The 15,630-nt window shown below is 42.1% G+C and overlaps 2 protein-coding genes across 3 annotated transcripts; one reads left to right on the forward strand and one right to left on the reverse strand.

Annotated features, from left to right (window-relative positions):
• Nucleotides 1-528: 528 nt before the first annotated feature.
• Nucleotides 529-15,537, forward strand: cpda (carboxypeptidase D, a). The gene is made up of 21 exons (XM_058080308.1): nt 529-1,315; nt 2,889-3,136; nt 5,009-5,151; nt 5,447-5,616; nt 7,166-7,593; nt 7,671-7,862; nt 7,990-8,157; nt 8,297-8,406; nt 8,522-8,624; nt 8,741-8,883; nt 8,955-9,124; nt 9,202-9,504; nt 9,591-9,786; nt 10,068-10,203; nt 10,279-10,425; nt 10,857-10,955; nt 11,133-11,197; nt 11,545-11,676; nt 11,757-11,942; nt 13,357-13,459; nt 14,009-15,537. The coding sequence occupies exons 1-21, from the start codon at nt 657-659 to the stop codon at nt 14,233-14,235; spliced, it is 4,128 nt and encodes a 1,375-aa protein (XP_057936291.1). The 5' UTR covers nt 529-656; the 3' UTR covers nt 14,236-15,537.
• Nucleotides 12,123-13,111, reverse strand: LOC131134740 (uncharacterized protein C22orf31-like). Of its 2 annotated transcripts, XM_058080309.1 has the most exons (3): nt 12,997-13,111; nt 12,791-12,889; nt 12,123-12,698 (listed from the first exon to the last, which is right to left on the reverse strand). In XM_058080309.1, exons 2-3 carry the CDS (start codon nt 12,829-12,831, stop codon nt 12,155-12,157), a joined length of 585 nt encoding a protein of 194 aa, XP_057936292.1. In that variant the 5' UTR covers nt 12,832-12,889; nt 12,997-13,111; the 3' UTR covers nt 12,123-12,154. The 2 variants fall into 2 exon arrangements, with proteins under 2 accessions (XP_057936292.1, XP_057936294.1); XM_058080311.1 differs by lacking the exon at nt 12,997-13,111 and having other exon boundaries at nt 12,791-12,990.
• Nucleotides 15,538-15,630: the final 93 nt, after the last annotated feature.

Genomic DNA, 15,630 nt, shown 5'->3' on the forward strand with positions numbered 1-15,630 from the left:
ACATATTCTGTTCGCTAGTGACATATTGTAGAAATAAAACTAAAGGATGTGGAGCCCACTATGGGATTATTATTATTTTTTATTTTTAATATTTTATTTTTACCATTCACTTTTTATTTTTATTATCTCCCTTTCTAATGTTTCATGTCGAATAAAATATAATAAATAATATCAATATAAATTAATTAATAAAAGTTATAAATTTATTATAAATATAAATTTATATAAATATTATAAAAATTGAGCTGAGAGCATCAAATGGCCCCCGGGCCACACTTTGGACACCACTGGTGTATTTTATAGAGTCCCAAAAGTTACTCAAACAAATGTTTAACATATGTGACTGTTAAGTCAATTAATTAACTGACATTAATTTTCTTGTTCGGCCAGCCTCCTTAAATACAATACAATACAATACAGTACATACAATACATAAAGTAATAAATACAGTTTGTAAAATCATTTGACGTCAATTTAAAACGAAATCGTTTGGTCCACCTTAAAAAAACGCTTCCTCGATGTGAAGCCCCGCCTCCTTCATGAAGTGGACTACAGGGAGGCCGGAGAAGCTGACAACGAAAACACAGCTTCTATATCGCAGCCAAAACTAACATTCATTTCTCTCTGTAATACCCGAATGTTGTAGAGATAGAAACATGGAACATAGGAGGAAGAGGGAGTCTGCTATGCAGAGTTTACGGGTGTCACTTTTCGTCTCTTTTGTCTGTCTTGTGTTCCACCTCGGCGACGCTGACGCCAGGCTACACCGGACACGGAGCGTCTCGACGGAAGAAACGGTAGAGAACTACAACAAATACTACAATTATGTAGAATTAACTAGTCGTTTACAGTCGTATGCCGAGAAATACTCCCACATAGCAAACCTGTCGAGCGTAGGTCAATCCGTGCAAGGCAGGGAGCTGTGGGTAATGCGGATCACCAGGGACCCCCTTGTAGATTCACAGGGTAAACCCAGGTTCAAGTACGTGGGCAACATGCACGGTGACGAGACGGTTTCCAGGCAGGTTCTGGTCTATCTGGTGGAATACTTACTGACCCAATACGACCAGGAACCGCGTATAACGGAGCTGGTGAACACCACAGACATATACATCATGCCCAGTATGAACCCTGATGGTTTTGAGGTGTCCAAGGAGGGAGACTGCATTGGCCACACCGGAGGGAGGAACAATGCTAAAAATATGGACCTGAACAGGAGCTTTCCAGACCAGTATGATGGAGAACGTGAAAAACTGCTGGACACTGATAACATCCCTGAAGTCATGGCTGTGATTAGATGGATGCACGACAAAAAGTGAGTGTAACACACACACACACACACACATTTCCACAGGTCACTCCCCTTGTTTGAGGTCTTACTGCTCTGAGGTTGAAGTGACATTCAAAAACTGCATAGATCTCAACTCAAGACTGTGTTCTCCAGTGTAGAGAGACATTCCTGTCACTCAGTAACCCACTTAATAATCTTGCATTTCATTTTGACTGTGGCTACCTCCGTTTTCCTCGCTTGAATAATCCCAGAATAAAAAAAATATGCTGTAATTTTAGTTACCGATGTCCAAATGCTTGAACCTCAACCTCAAAATGCAACGGAAACATTCTACAAAGACTACACATGCTAACCCACACAAAGCTTTCTAGATCTTCCAGATTCTGCGCCTCTTTCTGCAGGATTTCCTGCTCTCGACCAGAACCTGTTTAATTTATTCCACCCACAGCCTGTCTTCAGACACGCCCACTCCACTGTGATTGGTCACACTCTGGCAACCTGTACCCCATTGTTGTCAGTAGAACTCAGTGTTAGAAAAAACTTGGTAAAACCTGCATAGCGGTCAAGTGGTTAGTGCGCAGACCTCACAGCTCGGAGACCCGAGTTCAATCCCACCCTCGGCCATCTCTGTGTGGAGTTTGCATGTTCTCCCCGTGCATGCGTGGGTTTTCTCCGGGTACTCCGGTTTCCTCCCACATTCCAAAAACATGCTAGGTTAATTGGCGACTCCAAATTGTCCATAGGTATGAATGTTAGTGTGAATGGTTGTTTGTCTATATGTGCCCTGGGATTGGCCGGCAACCAGTCCACGGTGTACCCTGCCCGGAGACAGCTGGGATAGGCTCCAGCAACCCCCTTGTAAGGACCCTTGTAAGGATAAGTGAATGAATGAATGGTATAACCAAGCTTTTTTAACTTCTTTCAGAGCTTGCTTCCAAATGCGCAAACCTCATTATCTGATGTTCTGGTATCGTTTAACACCAGAGTACAACATTATAATAATACCTATTGGTCAGAAAAGTGGAAGAAGCATAATAGTTCCTCTTTAGGTCCCCTGGCAAACCTTTGTTTTGGTTTGAATGCTGCTACGCGTTTGCACGGTACAGCGCGGTAAGCGCAACAAATTTACATTACAAAATGCATTTACTGAAATGATACAACAATATTGTCTTCCCTTTTAGCTCTTAAAATGTTCCTTTTAAAAAAGAAAACTTCTGACATTGAACATTGTTCATGCAAAATGATTGCAATCTATCTGTGGCCATGACACATATTGTATAAGTGCTTTGTTACACAAATGAGGGCATGTTATGTACAGGTAAACCTTAAAAACTGAGCTTTTGGAGGTTTGTGTGTATCAGTAAAAACCGAGCCTTTGGGTTTTCTTTGAAATTTTCCTTGAATTCCGAATTGTTGCAGGGGCATTAACCTAAAAGGTTCCACTGCAGCCTTTTAAGAACATTAAACTAAACCTTGCTGACCAGGCCATTGTGAACCCTACCTCTGGCCCAAAGTCGGCTGACAGTTCACCTATGACCCTGAACAGGATAAACGGTACAAAGTCAATGAATGAATAATCCTTGTAATGCCTTTACAGGTTTGTTTTGTCCGGTAACCTGCATGGTGGAACTGTGGTTGCCAGTTACCCTTTTGATGACTCGGCCTTGCACGAGCAACAAGGTCATTACAGCCAGTCGGCAGATGACAGCCTTTTCCGCTACCTGGCGCTGGTGTACTCCAGGAACCACCCAGTGATGAAGACTGGTCAGCCCAACTGTCCCAATTCCCCAGAAGAGACCTTTACAGATGGCATCACTAATGGGGCACAGTGGTACGATGTATCAGGTAAGAAGCCAGGGAAATCATCAATGGAAACAGATATGTATATTTTTGAACCAATCCAGGATTTAATGTATTTACGTGACATGCTGCAGGGCAAAACACACATTGCTTGATTTGCCATAATTAATTCCTGAAGTCTATCCAACTGGTTGATCTGGTTTCCGGCAGAACACACAAACGGAACTGTAGCTTAGGGTTCTTCGATTAAATATTTGGAGTGCTCACTCTGGTTCAGTGCTTTATTTTACTAGTGTTTGCGGATGTGTGTAGTACGCATTTGAAGGATCTGTATTCTGTCAATCTGTATATCATATTTTTTGTGGTTTGCACTGCATCAACTGCAAAGAAACTTGAGCTGCACAGTGTTCTTTTTTTCCATTGGGAGATTGTGATGTCAGGTGTGTGCAGGGTTATGTTACAGTTGGAAAACTGTAAGAATGTATAACATTATATACTAGCCATGATGCACAGAGGGAAGAATCTTGCATAATTTTCAACCTTGGTGTAGAGTGAATTATTGTACTTTCATGATTCAGCATTCACAACAGAACAATTTTGATGATTTTTTAAGTTTAAATTATTATCTATATCATATATAAAATCATGACCTCACAGCTAGGAGACCAGGGTTCAATCCCACCCTCGGCCATCTCTGTGTGGAGTTTGCATGTTCTCCCCCCGTGCATGCGTGGGTTTTCTCCGGGTACTCCGGTTTCCTCCCACATTCCAAAAACATGCTAGGTTAATTGGTGACTCCAAATTGTCCATAGGCATGAATGTGAGTGTGAATGGTTGTTTGTCTATATGTGCCCTGTGATTGGCTGGCGACCAGTCCAGGGTGTACCCCGCCTCTCGCCCGAAGACAGCTGGGATAGGCTCCAGCACCCCTGCGACCCTTGAAAATGAATGAATGAATATATAAAATCATCAGCATGACACTAGGATCAGAAATGGAAATAATTTCATCTCCAAAAGGGGGGCGCTGCAAAAAAAAAAGTTTGGTAACCACTGATCTATATCATTATAAATATACCTTTAATCCACAGAAAACACATTTCATCCACACTGTTTTCTTTTCTTTTTTTTTTTTTTTTGACTCTGGATCCGGTACATAGACAGGATATTTAAGATTAGAGCTCTCTGTCAGCCTCCAGGAGGAATGTTTACTTTGCCTAATCTGTTTACAATCTCTCCTCATTCAATTTAAAACATTTGTTCACACCCGGCAAACAATTAAAGTTTTGTCAGTTGGCCACCACGGTTGAATTGCCACATTGTTAGTCCACTGTTATTTGATCATCATTTAGGACATACATAGCTTAGGTTTGGCTGGGTTTACATAGCACCCTGTTGTCCTGGCTGCCTCACATGAAGGTAAACCTCTGGCGACTTGCTCTGGCACATCAAAATGAGCCCATGGGGCTTGAAACGTAATAATTGGCCAATTTAAAGAGGTTTTTGAAGCATGACTTATCTGTTAAATCGTCAGGTCCTATATTTTTCTTCTAAAAATAACAGTGACTCTGTGTCAGATGATCCTTTTTCACCCTGAGGGTCTAAATCCCACTCTGTTTGAACTGCGTTTCACTACAAAGACACATTAGAGCACACTTGTGCACCCTCTCCACTGTGTGATATTAATGTTTAAAAGAACCACCAAGGTGAGGTCGCAGTTGATGCTTGGTTTCGGTAGCCCCTACCACCTGCTTAGTTGGACAAGGTGACATTTTTAAAGGTTCTTATGAGCCACACCGAGCTGTCATGGCAACGCTTCAGGCGTCAAGAGACTCTTGATACCTGCTTTGTTCCAGTGGGATAATCTAATAGGAAAACAAAAAGATGGTGAATAAATAATTATTATTTCATTTTTTGCAGGAGGGATGCAGGACTACAACTACATCTATGAGAACTGTCTGGAGATCACCATGGAGCTGAGCTGCTGCAAATATCCTCCTGCTACTGAGCTCCGTAAGGAATGGGAGCTAAACAAAGAGTCTCTATTGGCCTACATGGAAAAGGTACACATCGTATTTGCTCACGAGCAGCTTCAATGCATCTATACGGGCTCCTAACATAGCAAATCCAAGCAAAGACATCAAGTTTTATCTTGGGAAGGAGGCGGGGCTGACCTCATTACGAGGTGTGACACATTATTTGCGCAACACCGCCACACACAAAAACACTCTGAAATACTTAAGCAAACAGGGATAGTTTGAGCATGATATAATTTTCTAAACGTATGAAGACAGACATATGTTGTATATTTTGATCAGTCTGTATTAATTGCTGTTTAATGAGATTGTTTGTTCCTAGGTCCATATTGGTGTTCGTGGCTATGTAAAGGACAACGTCAGCGGTTCGGCCCTCACCAATGTCAGTATTGTGGTGGCAGGCATCCGCCACAATCTGACCACCGGAAACTACGGAGACTACTACAGACTCCTGCTCCCAGGAGCCTACAACATTACCGCTGTGACCGCAGGGTGAGGAAAACCAGAGAATGTTGTTGATTGCTTACTTGGTGAATTATTATGCAATGCAAATGCAGAACAACAAGGATCAGATTGATACTATAATATCATCTAATATAACAAGTTGATGATATTTGTACAGCGTAATGATAACATTACCTGAACAAAACAGCTGGCTAGAGTTGACTGTTAGCTGAGTGCTAGCAGCAGGTTAGCACTAGAGAGCCCAGCCTGCACTGCAATTTCATCATTGAGTTGGCCCACCTTGAGGACCTTATCAAACAAAGTGAAACGAGTATGCATTATCAAATCAAATCAAAATCAAATCAACTTTATTTGTATAGCACTTTTCCTGCAAAGACATGCAACACAAAGTGCTTTACAGAATTAAAACAATTAAAATTAAAAGGAAAAAAACGAAGAAACAAAAGAAAGCCCCTCCTTCCCACCCTCCATACTAGACACACACACACCCACACACACACACACAATCACACACAGTAGGGAGACATGGAATGACACTGAGGATCAAGGAAACGCCACCTTTGGGGCCGTCCACACTGGGAGGAGCTGCAGGCCGTGCCATCGGGGGACCAGCACCCGGGGCCCCCCGACTCCGACAGATGGGCGGACCCCCACATTAAAGGGAGGAACCCCCAGCCGGCTGGGTCGAAGGGACCCAAGGATGGCACCCCCTCAGCAGACCCGACACAGCCCCCAGTGTGGAGGACCCCCCTGAGGAAACACTGGAGTTAAAAGCTGAAGACTAAGAGCATCAAATCAAATAGGACTAAAAAGATAAAAACATAACACTGGAGTTAAAAGCTGAAGACTAAGAGCATCAAATCAAATAGGACTTAAAAGATAAAAACATAACACTGGAGTTAAAAGCTGAAGACTAAGAGCATCAAATCAAATAGGACTTAAAAGATAAAAACAAAACACTGGAGTTCAAAGCTGAAGACTAAGAGCATAAAATAGGACTAAAAAGATAAAAACACAACATAGGAGTTAAAAGGTGAAGACTTAGAGCTTAAAATAGGACTAAAAAGATAAAAACATAACACTGGAGTTAAAAGCTGAAGACTAAGAGCTTAAAATAGGACTAAAAAGATAAAAACACAACACTGGAGTTAAAAGCTGAAGACTAAGAGCATCAAATCAAATAGGACTAAAAAGATAAAAACAACACTGGAGTTAAAAGCTGAAGACTAAGAGCTTAAAATAGGACTAAAAAGATAAAAACAAAACACTGGAGTTAAGAGCTCAAGACTAAGAGCATAAAATAGGACTAAAAAGATAAAAACATAAAAGTTTAAAAGTATTAGTTAAAATAATAATAATAATTATTCTTATATATTATGCATTATTCTTGGGAAGCTCATCTGCCTGCCATTTGTCCAACTTCAAACTGCAAATAAAACTTATTTATGAGCCTTTCATAAATGTAGAGTTTCCACTGTTACGAGAACAGGAGAATGTGTTTCTCATTTTATTCATACATGTATTTTTTTCTACATACAAGTGATTTTAAAGCTGGATTGTTTTATTTTCTGTTTAGGTACAAACCATTGACCATCGACAATGTGCAGGTCTTAGAAGGAAAAGCCGCCACGCTTAATTTTACATTAGAGCCACTGGCCATCGAGCCAAATCTTGCAAGCAACACATCTCTGACCACGCCCTTCACGCCATCAACCACTGCACCTTCAGATGCCTCCACCGTCATTAACACCCCTGAACCCACAACGCCACAGGTGGTGCCTTCAGTAGAAAGTCAAAGCACTTCCTCTGTGTTACCACCTCCACCGCTGCCCATTCAACCTCAGGAATTTCGACACCATAACTATGCTGACATGGAGCTCTTCTTACGCAAGTACAGCAGCGAGTTCCCGTCGATTGCTCATCTTTACTCCATTGGCCGCTCAGTGGTCGGTAGAGAGCTCTATGTAATGGTCATCTCAGACAACCCTACCGTTCATGAACATGGTAAAAACAGCTTTTGTTTATATATGAACAAGCATGTACTCTTCTGCATTATCTGGAATTTCATTTGCTTCTCCCAGGTGAACCAGAATTTAAATATGTGGGCAACATGCATGGCAATGAAGTGGTGGGCCGGGAGTTATTGCTCAACCTCATCGAGTACCTGTGCCTTAACTACGGCACCGACCGCGAGGTCACAGATTTGATCAACAACACACGTATTCACATCATGCCTTCGATGAACCCTGACGGCTACGAGGTAGCCAGTGAAGGTAAGAGCCAAAGACGCAAATGTATAATTCATTAAGCCCACAGTTATTACATTGTTTGGATTGCAGTGGTGTTGTTACTTCTCGCAGATGCATTCAAATCACCACAAGTGTTTTTTTTTCGTCACAGGTGATGTTCGAGGCTACAGAGGGCGCAACAACAGCAACAATTATGACCTGAATCGCAACTTCCCAGACCAGTTTGCCACCATCAAAGATCCCAGACAGCCAGAGACGGTTGCTGTGATGAACTGGCTGAAAAGCAACCCTTTCGTCCTGTCAGCTAACCTCCATGGAGGCACGGGCAATTTAGTTTTTCAAAATTTATTCTTTTATTTCTAGCTGTCATGTACAAAGTCCCATTCTTTTAAGATCACATCCAATTGCTTATGTCAGGTATTTAGATTTGTCTGTTTTCGATGTGATTGTGAGTTTAGGTTCATTGGTGGTCAACTATCCCTTCGATGACGACAAAGAGGGGAAAACAAAGTACAGCAAGTCTCCTGATGATAAGGTTTTTCAGCAGTTGGCTCGAACTTACTCTCAGGTACCTCAACTGGAGCCTTGTACATGGAATGAAACACCTTGGCCCTATGGAGTATTTGATGAGGGAAGGGTCCATTAGCTTAGCATTCTGTTAATTTTTCTTCATGTGTTTGCAGGAAAACCCTCTGATGCACAGCGGACACCCTTGTGTGAAATTATACCCTAACGAATACTTTGCTGAAGGCATCACCAATGGTGCCAGCTGGTACAACGTTGCTGGTAGGTTGATTTACATAATTCATGTTAAAATAATAAAAGTGTGACAATATCATACAGTAAAGAACTTGTTTGATGATAGTAATGCATACACATGTTAAAATCTGTTTTCTTGCCAGGTGGCATGCAGGACTGGAACTACTTAAACACCAACTGCTTTGAGGTGACGATCGAGTTGGGATGTGTGAAGTACCCGTGGGCCAAGGATCTGCCAAACTACTGGGAGCAAAATCGACAATCTTTGCTTCAGTTTATCCACCAGGTAGCACACAAACAATCAAATCTGTGATATTTTTTTGCCTTGTTATCACAATTTACTCTTTGTTCCTGCAGGTTCACATTGGGATAAAAGGTACGGTCTCCGATATAAGAGATGGTGTGGGGATACCCAATGCCACCATTCATGTGCAGGACATAGACCACAACATTACCACTGGTCTCACTGGTGATTACTGGAGACTGTTGGTCCCAGGGACCTATTCCATCACTGCGTTTGCCCATGGGTAAGATCTGAATATCAAAGGCAAGTAGGGCCAGTCCTTCACAAGCATGAAGTTAACCCCACCCCTGCTATGTTTAGATATAAACCTGTGAGGACATACGCCACAGTGTCCAAGAATGGAGCAGAAGTGGTTGACTTCAGACTGACACGGGTTCACTCGGACCAGAATAACCAGTCGCCCTCTGGAACCAACCCGACCCAAAACCCGTCTGAGGAGGAGTTTGAGAACTTAATCAAGGACCTCTCTCTTGGCCAGGGCTTAGAACAGTTGGTCAGGAGCACAGACACTGAGAACAGCTTCAGATTCCGAGGGTACAAGGAGCTGTCGGCGTTCCTCCGAGGTCTTACACTCAACTTTCCCAAAATTACGTTCTTACACAGGTTTGTGATGTTCAAGCCATTTTATGCTACTTGGAACTTTAAGTTCATACGGATGCTAAAAGTAATCTGACTTCTTTTTCTTTTAGTTTGGGCCGAAGTGTTGAGTTTAGAACTATTTGGGCTCTGGAAATCTCCAACAACCCAGGAGAGGCTGAACCCTCTGAGCCCAAAGTCCGCTTTGTGGCAGGGATCCATGGTAACGCCCCAGTGGGCACCGAACTTTTGCTTGAGTTTGCTGCCTTCTTATGTATCAACTATGGCAAGAACCCAGCCATTACAAGGGTAGGACTATTTATTTATTATTTATTTATTATGAATGTGAGTGTGAATGGTTGTTTGTCTATATGTGCCCTGTGATTGGCTGGCGACCAGTCCAGGGTGTACCCCGCCTCTCGCCCGAAGACAGCTGGGATAGGCTCCAGCACACCCCGTGACCCTTGTGAGGAAAAGCGGTAGAAAACTAATGAATGAATGAATCTTCATGAAAAGGCCTATCTCGTCTTGACAGAAAAATAAATCAATTAGTGCCTTTGGGAAATAGTCTCTCCATTTGCCTCCATCAGCTCATCAACGAGACAAGAATTGTGATTGTGCCGTCTATCAACCCCGATGGAAGAGAACAAGCGGTGGAGAAACAGTGCGCCTCCACCCAGGGTTTCACCAATGCTCACGGCAAGGATCTGGACACCGATTTCTTTGGTCAGTTGTACAGTTTTGTTTGAATGTAACACATGTGAGATACACAAACTTGTATTATTGTGCCTCTATTTTTAGGCAATGCATCGCAGCGTGTGGTGGAGCCTCAGCCCGAGACCAGAACGATGATGGAAATGATATTAGATAAAGGTTACACTCTGTCTGTGGCCCTCGATGGAGGCTCCCTTGTGGCTACTTATCCATACGACAAGCCTGTCCAATCAGGTGACTGTATCCTATTGCTTATGTATTCACTGACTTACTATATTATTAGTGATTTTACAAGAGCGTAAAAATAGGTTCACTTCACTACATCACAGAGGAAATTTGTCAATAGATGAGACAATTTGTCATAGAGATCTTGGATTGGATTCAGTAACTCAATTCATTGAATATTTCCATCACTTCAACACAAATTAATAGTCATTTCTACTGATGTTTCCTGATGCCGCAAACAGAACTCTAGACCTTTTTAGTTACGTCATATTAGCAACTGGGTCACCGTGTCCTCACAGCCTACAGATTGACTTGACAAGCTAAAAACAGAAGGTTACGTAACAGCCAGTCTGAAAGACTCTGATAAAGATACCACCTGAAAGTTGTTTATTTCTGGATCGTACTCATCTCAACTCTCTTGTGTTGTATTCATCTTTCAGTGGAGAATGAAGGCACTCTGAAATACCTGGCAAGTGTTTATGCCAACAACCATCCCAAGATGCACCTCGGTGACACCGGATGTTCAACTAACGGGCAGAGTATGCACATTGGATATTCTCTTGATCTGAAACATGTTCTCACAACAATTTAATCATCTGTAATTGCAAAATGTCTACTCGTTACAATGAGGCAAAAGTTTTGTGAGGTGGCACAGTAACAGTCGTGTTATTTTAAGATACTGAACAATAACTGAGAATTTGTTTATCGTCTCTCAGCAAGCAACATTCCCGATGGAGTGATGAGGGCAGCGGAGAGACAGAGCCACATGGGCAGCATGAAGGTAATAGCCTCCATCTGGACTTTTTTTTTCTTTATATAAATGTTTGTTTACACATAAATGTTTAGTAAAATGGCATAAAACTTAGACTGTCATTTTATGTGGCCCATGGTAGCTTTAAAACTGATTTTTTTCCATGTTGTCTTGTCTACATACCCTGCAGTGATTTGTGCAATTATTGCATCAAGCCACTAGAGGTCGGTTTTTAGTTATTACCTATGGTGGCAATAAAGTAGCGGTATAGAAAATGGACGAATGGGCGGTGCTGATGTGGCTCAGGATGAAAATAAACCTGGCGACTGTGATCCAATAATAAACGTTGGATTCACACTCCTTTATGTACCTTCCAGGACTTCAGCATGGACTTTGGCTACTGTCCGGAAATCACCGTATACACTGGCTGCTGTGTGTTCCCCCCAGCTGATCAGCTGGCCACACTCTGGGCAGAGAACAAGAAGCCTCTTCTAAGCATGTTGGTGGAGGTAGGCTCACTTGATTTTTATATATTGTATTAAAACGGCGTGTAGATGTTACACACTCCATGTTTGTTACTCACTTTAAGGTCCATAAAGGGGTACGAGGTGTGGTGAGGGATAAGAGCGGGAAACCCATTGTTGGCGCCATTATCATCCTGAATGGGGGAGCCAGAGTGTTCACTGCAGAGGGTGGCTACTTTCACGCGCTGCTGGCTCCAGGGAACCACAACATTGAAGCAGTTGCTGATGGCTACCAGCAACAACGACAAGAGGTATATACAGTACATATGGAAATTTTCTGCTTGATGGGGTAAGAAGGGAACCAATGAGTTTATCAGGTACACCTAAATCACTCACTAATAAGTACATCCAGTCACTGGAATACTACTAGGAGCATCTCTGCTTGAATATACATAGCAGTAAAGCAAGTAATCAAGCAAAAATGCCTTCAATAATTGGACACACAAAAGACTGCATGATTTTATTACGGTAAGTGTCCATTACAGTCCACATCTATGTGAGGTGTAGAGCGGAGTAAGCAAAATCTCTCCAGCACTTCCACTTTTCCTGTTGACTGCTCAGAAATTTGAATTGTCGGGTAGGCCAGCTCTGTAAACAGATGCTCCTTAATAGCGCGTCCCAGCTCCACACTGTAGGTTTTCAGCTTCCCGGAAGGACTCAACAGCAGCGGATCCACCACCGAATGATACATCTGTTGGTACTCTGCAACTGTAAAGCCATGGATTGTCAATGAAGGTCCTGGATCTGGCTGATGCACCGACACACTGTTTGAGTCACTTTGTGCTTTTTCACGGAAGGTCACGTAGAGCTCTGGAACAATTGCAGCGTTCCTTATATATCGGTCGTCCAGCTTCCTCTCTGCACAATCCACTTCCTTCTGCTCACTCAACACATCCAAATGACTTGGTGCTAGCATGTGAATCCTTTCCTTTGTCGTTTCTCCATATTTCTTTGGGCCTCTAATACGGCGCCTTAAGCCATAGGAACTCATCTCACATGCAGCATCTCTAGAAGTTAAAAACAATACCTCTTTTAAACGGATCACTGTAAATGTGTTAGACATCCATAGAGATAATTTAAGATCAAGAGGCGCACTTACTGTTTTACAAACAACATTTGGAGTGTGTATTCCGACAGCATCACTGAATTGAGACTGAGACTCTGCAGTGGGAAGCCCTCACTGCACCATAGTATTTGTCTAACCACACAAAGTAAACCAACGAGACACAGAAAAATGAATTAGCCACAAAGAGCAGATGAAGTCTGACTCTGAAAATTCATATCTCAAAAAGCTGAGGAATTTACATTTTTTGATGAGCAGGTGATCTAATCCTGTTTCAGACCCACCAGGCAACCTGCGGCGGATTATATTGAGTAGTCACACCTGCAGGGGAGGCTTGTTAATGAGGTTGCCTTTTGCTCTATAAGGAGCTCGGTGTGCACTTTGATGCAGGAGTAGGCAGGATGGAGCGGAAGTTTTCAAAGTCTGTTGTTTTTGGTTTTATTTGACAGAACTAAGAGAGGAGAGCGTCACTAATGTGCTGTGCATGTGACAATTTTGACTTAATTGGAAGGCAATGACACAAGAGCGTGTCGACAGTTGGAGAATTATGGTTCAATGTGAGAGTTTTCACACACTGAATGAGCACTTTTGCTTTTACGCAGGTGGTGGTGTCGTCCTATGAAGCTGCCAGCTCTGTAATCATTGAGTTTGACATGGACAATAGCATCTTTGGTCTGCCAAGAGAATTTGTGGTGGCAAGTGCAGGTAAGTCCTCAAAATGACAGCAGAGTGTGCCTTGTGTAGATAAAACTACGACTTTTTTTATGTCGTAAACACATTTTAAGTCTAATTTCTTTAACTGGGTAGTAAAAATTCTAACTTTACAATTACAATTTAGAATGTTGCACATTTCTATGTGGCACAAATATCTGTATTAATAAGTGCAATGTATGAAACTCTGGATTTATGCAATCTGTGAAATTGTCAGCTGGGCTCATTCAGCTTAGCTCCACCATGCAAGTCAGTGATTCTACCTGAGGTGTGATATTGAAGGATGACGCCTTACTCCCCTTGTTGTACTTTTCGCAATCTGAAGGTGTAATTTAGCAATAATTCCAAACTGCAGACATTTTCGGCTAGCAAGCTTTGTTGCTGACGTCACCATCCTGTGCTTTATATTATCAGAAAACATGATTTTGCTATGAACTGACGCCAGTATCAGACGTCTCTATTTCATACTTTGGACATTTGGTTAAAAAAAAAAATGTGATTTGACATTCATGTCCCAACTGCTTGTACTTCTCCGTTCTGCAGCCGCCTCCATGACGGCGTTGGTGGTGACTGCATGCATCATCTGGTGCGTATGCGCTGCCAAGTCAAATCACCAGAAAGATGGCTTCCACCGTTTGCGCCAGCACCGAGATGATTACGACGACGAGATCCACCTCACGTCAATGGGATCTAAGAAGTCTCTTCTCGCACATGAGTTTCAGGATGAAAGCGAAAGCGACGAGGAGACGTTGTATGCCAACAAAATCTGAGCTTTTATTTGGATTTTCTGTTGGAACGATAAGCCAGGGACAGCAATACCAGTGCACTTGAACTTGATGCATTATATATCTTCCTCGTTCAGACTGATCTAAAACTGGGGAAGACTATTTCTTTTGCTGTGTGTTCTGAGCACTCACCAGTAATTCAACTCGTAATCCCATAGTGACCTCATCAGTCACATAATCTTTTGTGACCACTCGTCCGTCCCGTCCCGCCTCGCCTCTCGGCAAGTTTTGATTGCTCCAACTTGTCCTTCCTGAGTCAAACCCTTTCCGTGTTAACTCAAGTTCCAAAGTCACAAGAACACAATTTCCCCCACTTCCCAGTTCATTATAAATCCCTGTGAATACTCCATGAGCTCAACAAAGATGTGGAATGTTTTTCTTCTACAGTGGCTTTGCTGCATAAAAGCGTCCGGAGCCTCTGGAGAGTGCGTCCAATTTTGTGCCTTGGCTTCTCTAGAGCAGCAAAAGTAGTGAATAGAACAATTGGGCCATGCTTTTGCCAAGATTTTGATCCATCCTATTCTCAGGTGGCAGGAAAAGAGTGATACCAATTAATTAGGCTCCTCGGTTCTCATCTTACACATTTTCTGTATAAATAATTCATGTTTGTTTTTCCTCAATGGGAGAGACTCTGAAGAAAGTTGAGCTGAAATGTTTGAGAATTAAGCTGGTTCTGCAGGCGGTGCACCACTTTGTTGGCTCACTTGCACTGGGAGGGTGAAAAAATCATGTCATTGGCCAAGGAACAATACAATATTTAATGAATAAACTTAAGAATGTATTTTAAGCACTGTTTTTATGCTTCCCCCATTAACTTCCATTTTAAGAGTCCAGTGCAAGGTGGTGATTTGATTACATCTGAATATTGTTCAATTAGTTTCTCATCTAAAACTTAGTGAAATTGGGATGTTGCCTAAAACCAAAATGAAATGTTTCTCACAATCTTTTATTAAACTGGAAAGTTTTTTTTTAAAGCTAAGACCTTGCCTTAATTTCCAGTTTCTCTAAAGAAATGCAGCTGTCATTATTAATGGTAAAGCTGGTGCAGAGAGATTTTGTATATTTTTCTTACAATGTCTGAATGCGTGCATGTGTGAACTTGGGTCAAGTCGGTCATGCAGTGTCGGTGTGAAGTTTTTATATGAACTAATTTAAATGTCGGTCACTTGTAAATGTTCAAATGCAATTTGAGGTGAATCCGGAATCGCCATTGGAACAGAGGCAGTTGTTCTGTGTGACAATGTGCACTCGGCCTCATAGAACATGAATAAAACATCTCTCACAATATGCAGTGGTTGTGGAGTCTTGTCTACAAAAAATTGATTGGGTAATTAAATACTTATTAATATAGCATTTACAAGGAACTCAGTGTGTCTGTGT

This window comes from Doryrhamphus excisus, chromosome 8 (assembly GCF_030265055.1).
Source record: "Doryrhamphus excisus isolate RoL2022-K1 chromosome 8, RoL_Dexc_1.0, whole genome shotgun sequence".
In the NCBI taxonomy this organism is placed as follows: Eukaryota; Metazoa; Chordata; class Actinopteri; order Syngnathiformes; family Syngnathidae; genus Doryrhamphus; species Doryrhamphus excisus.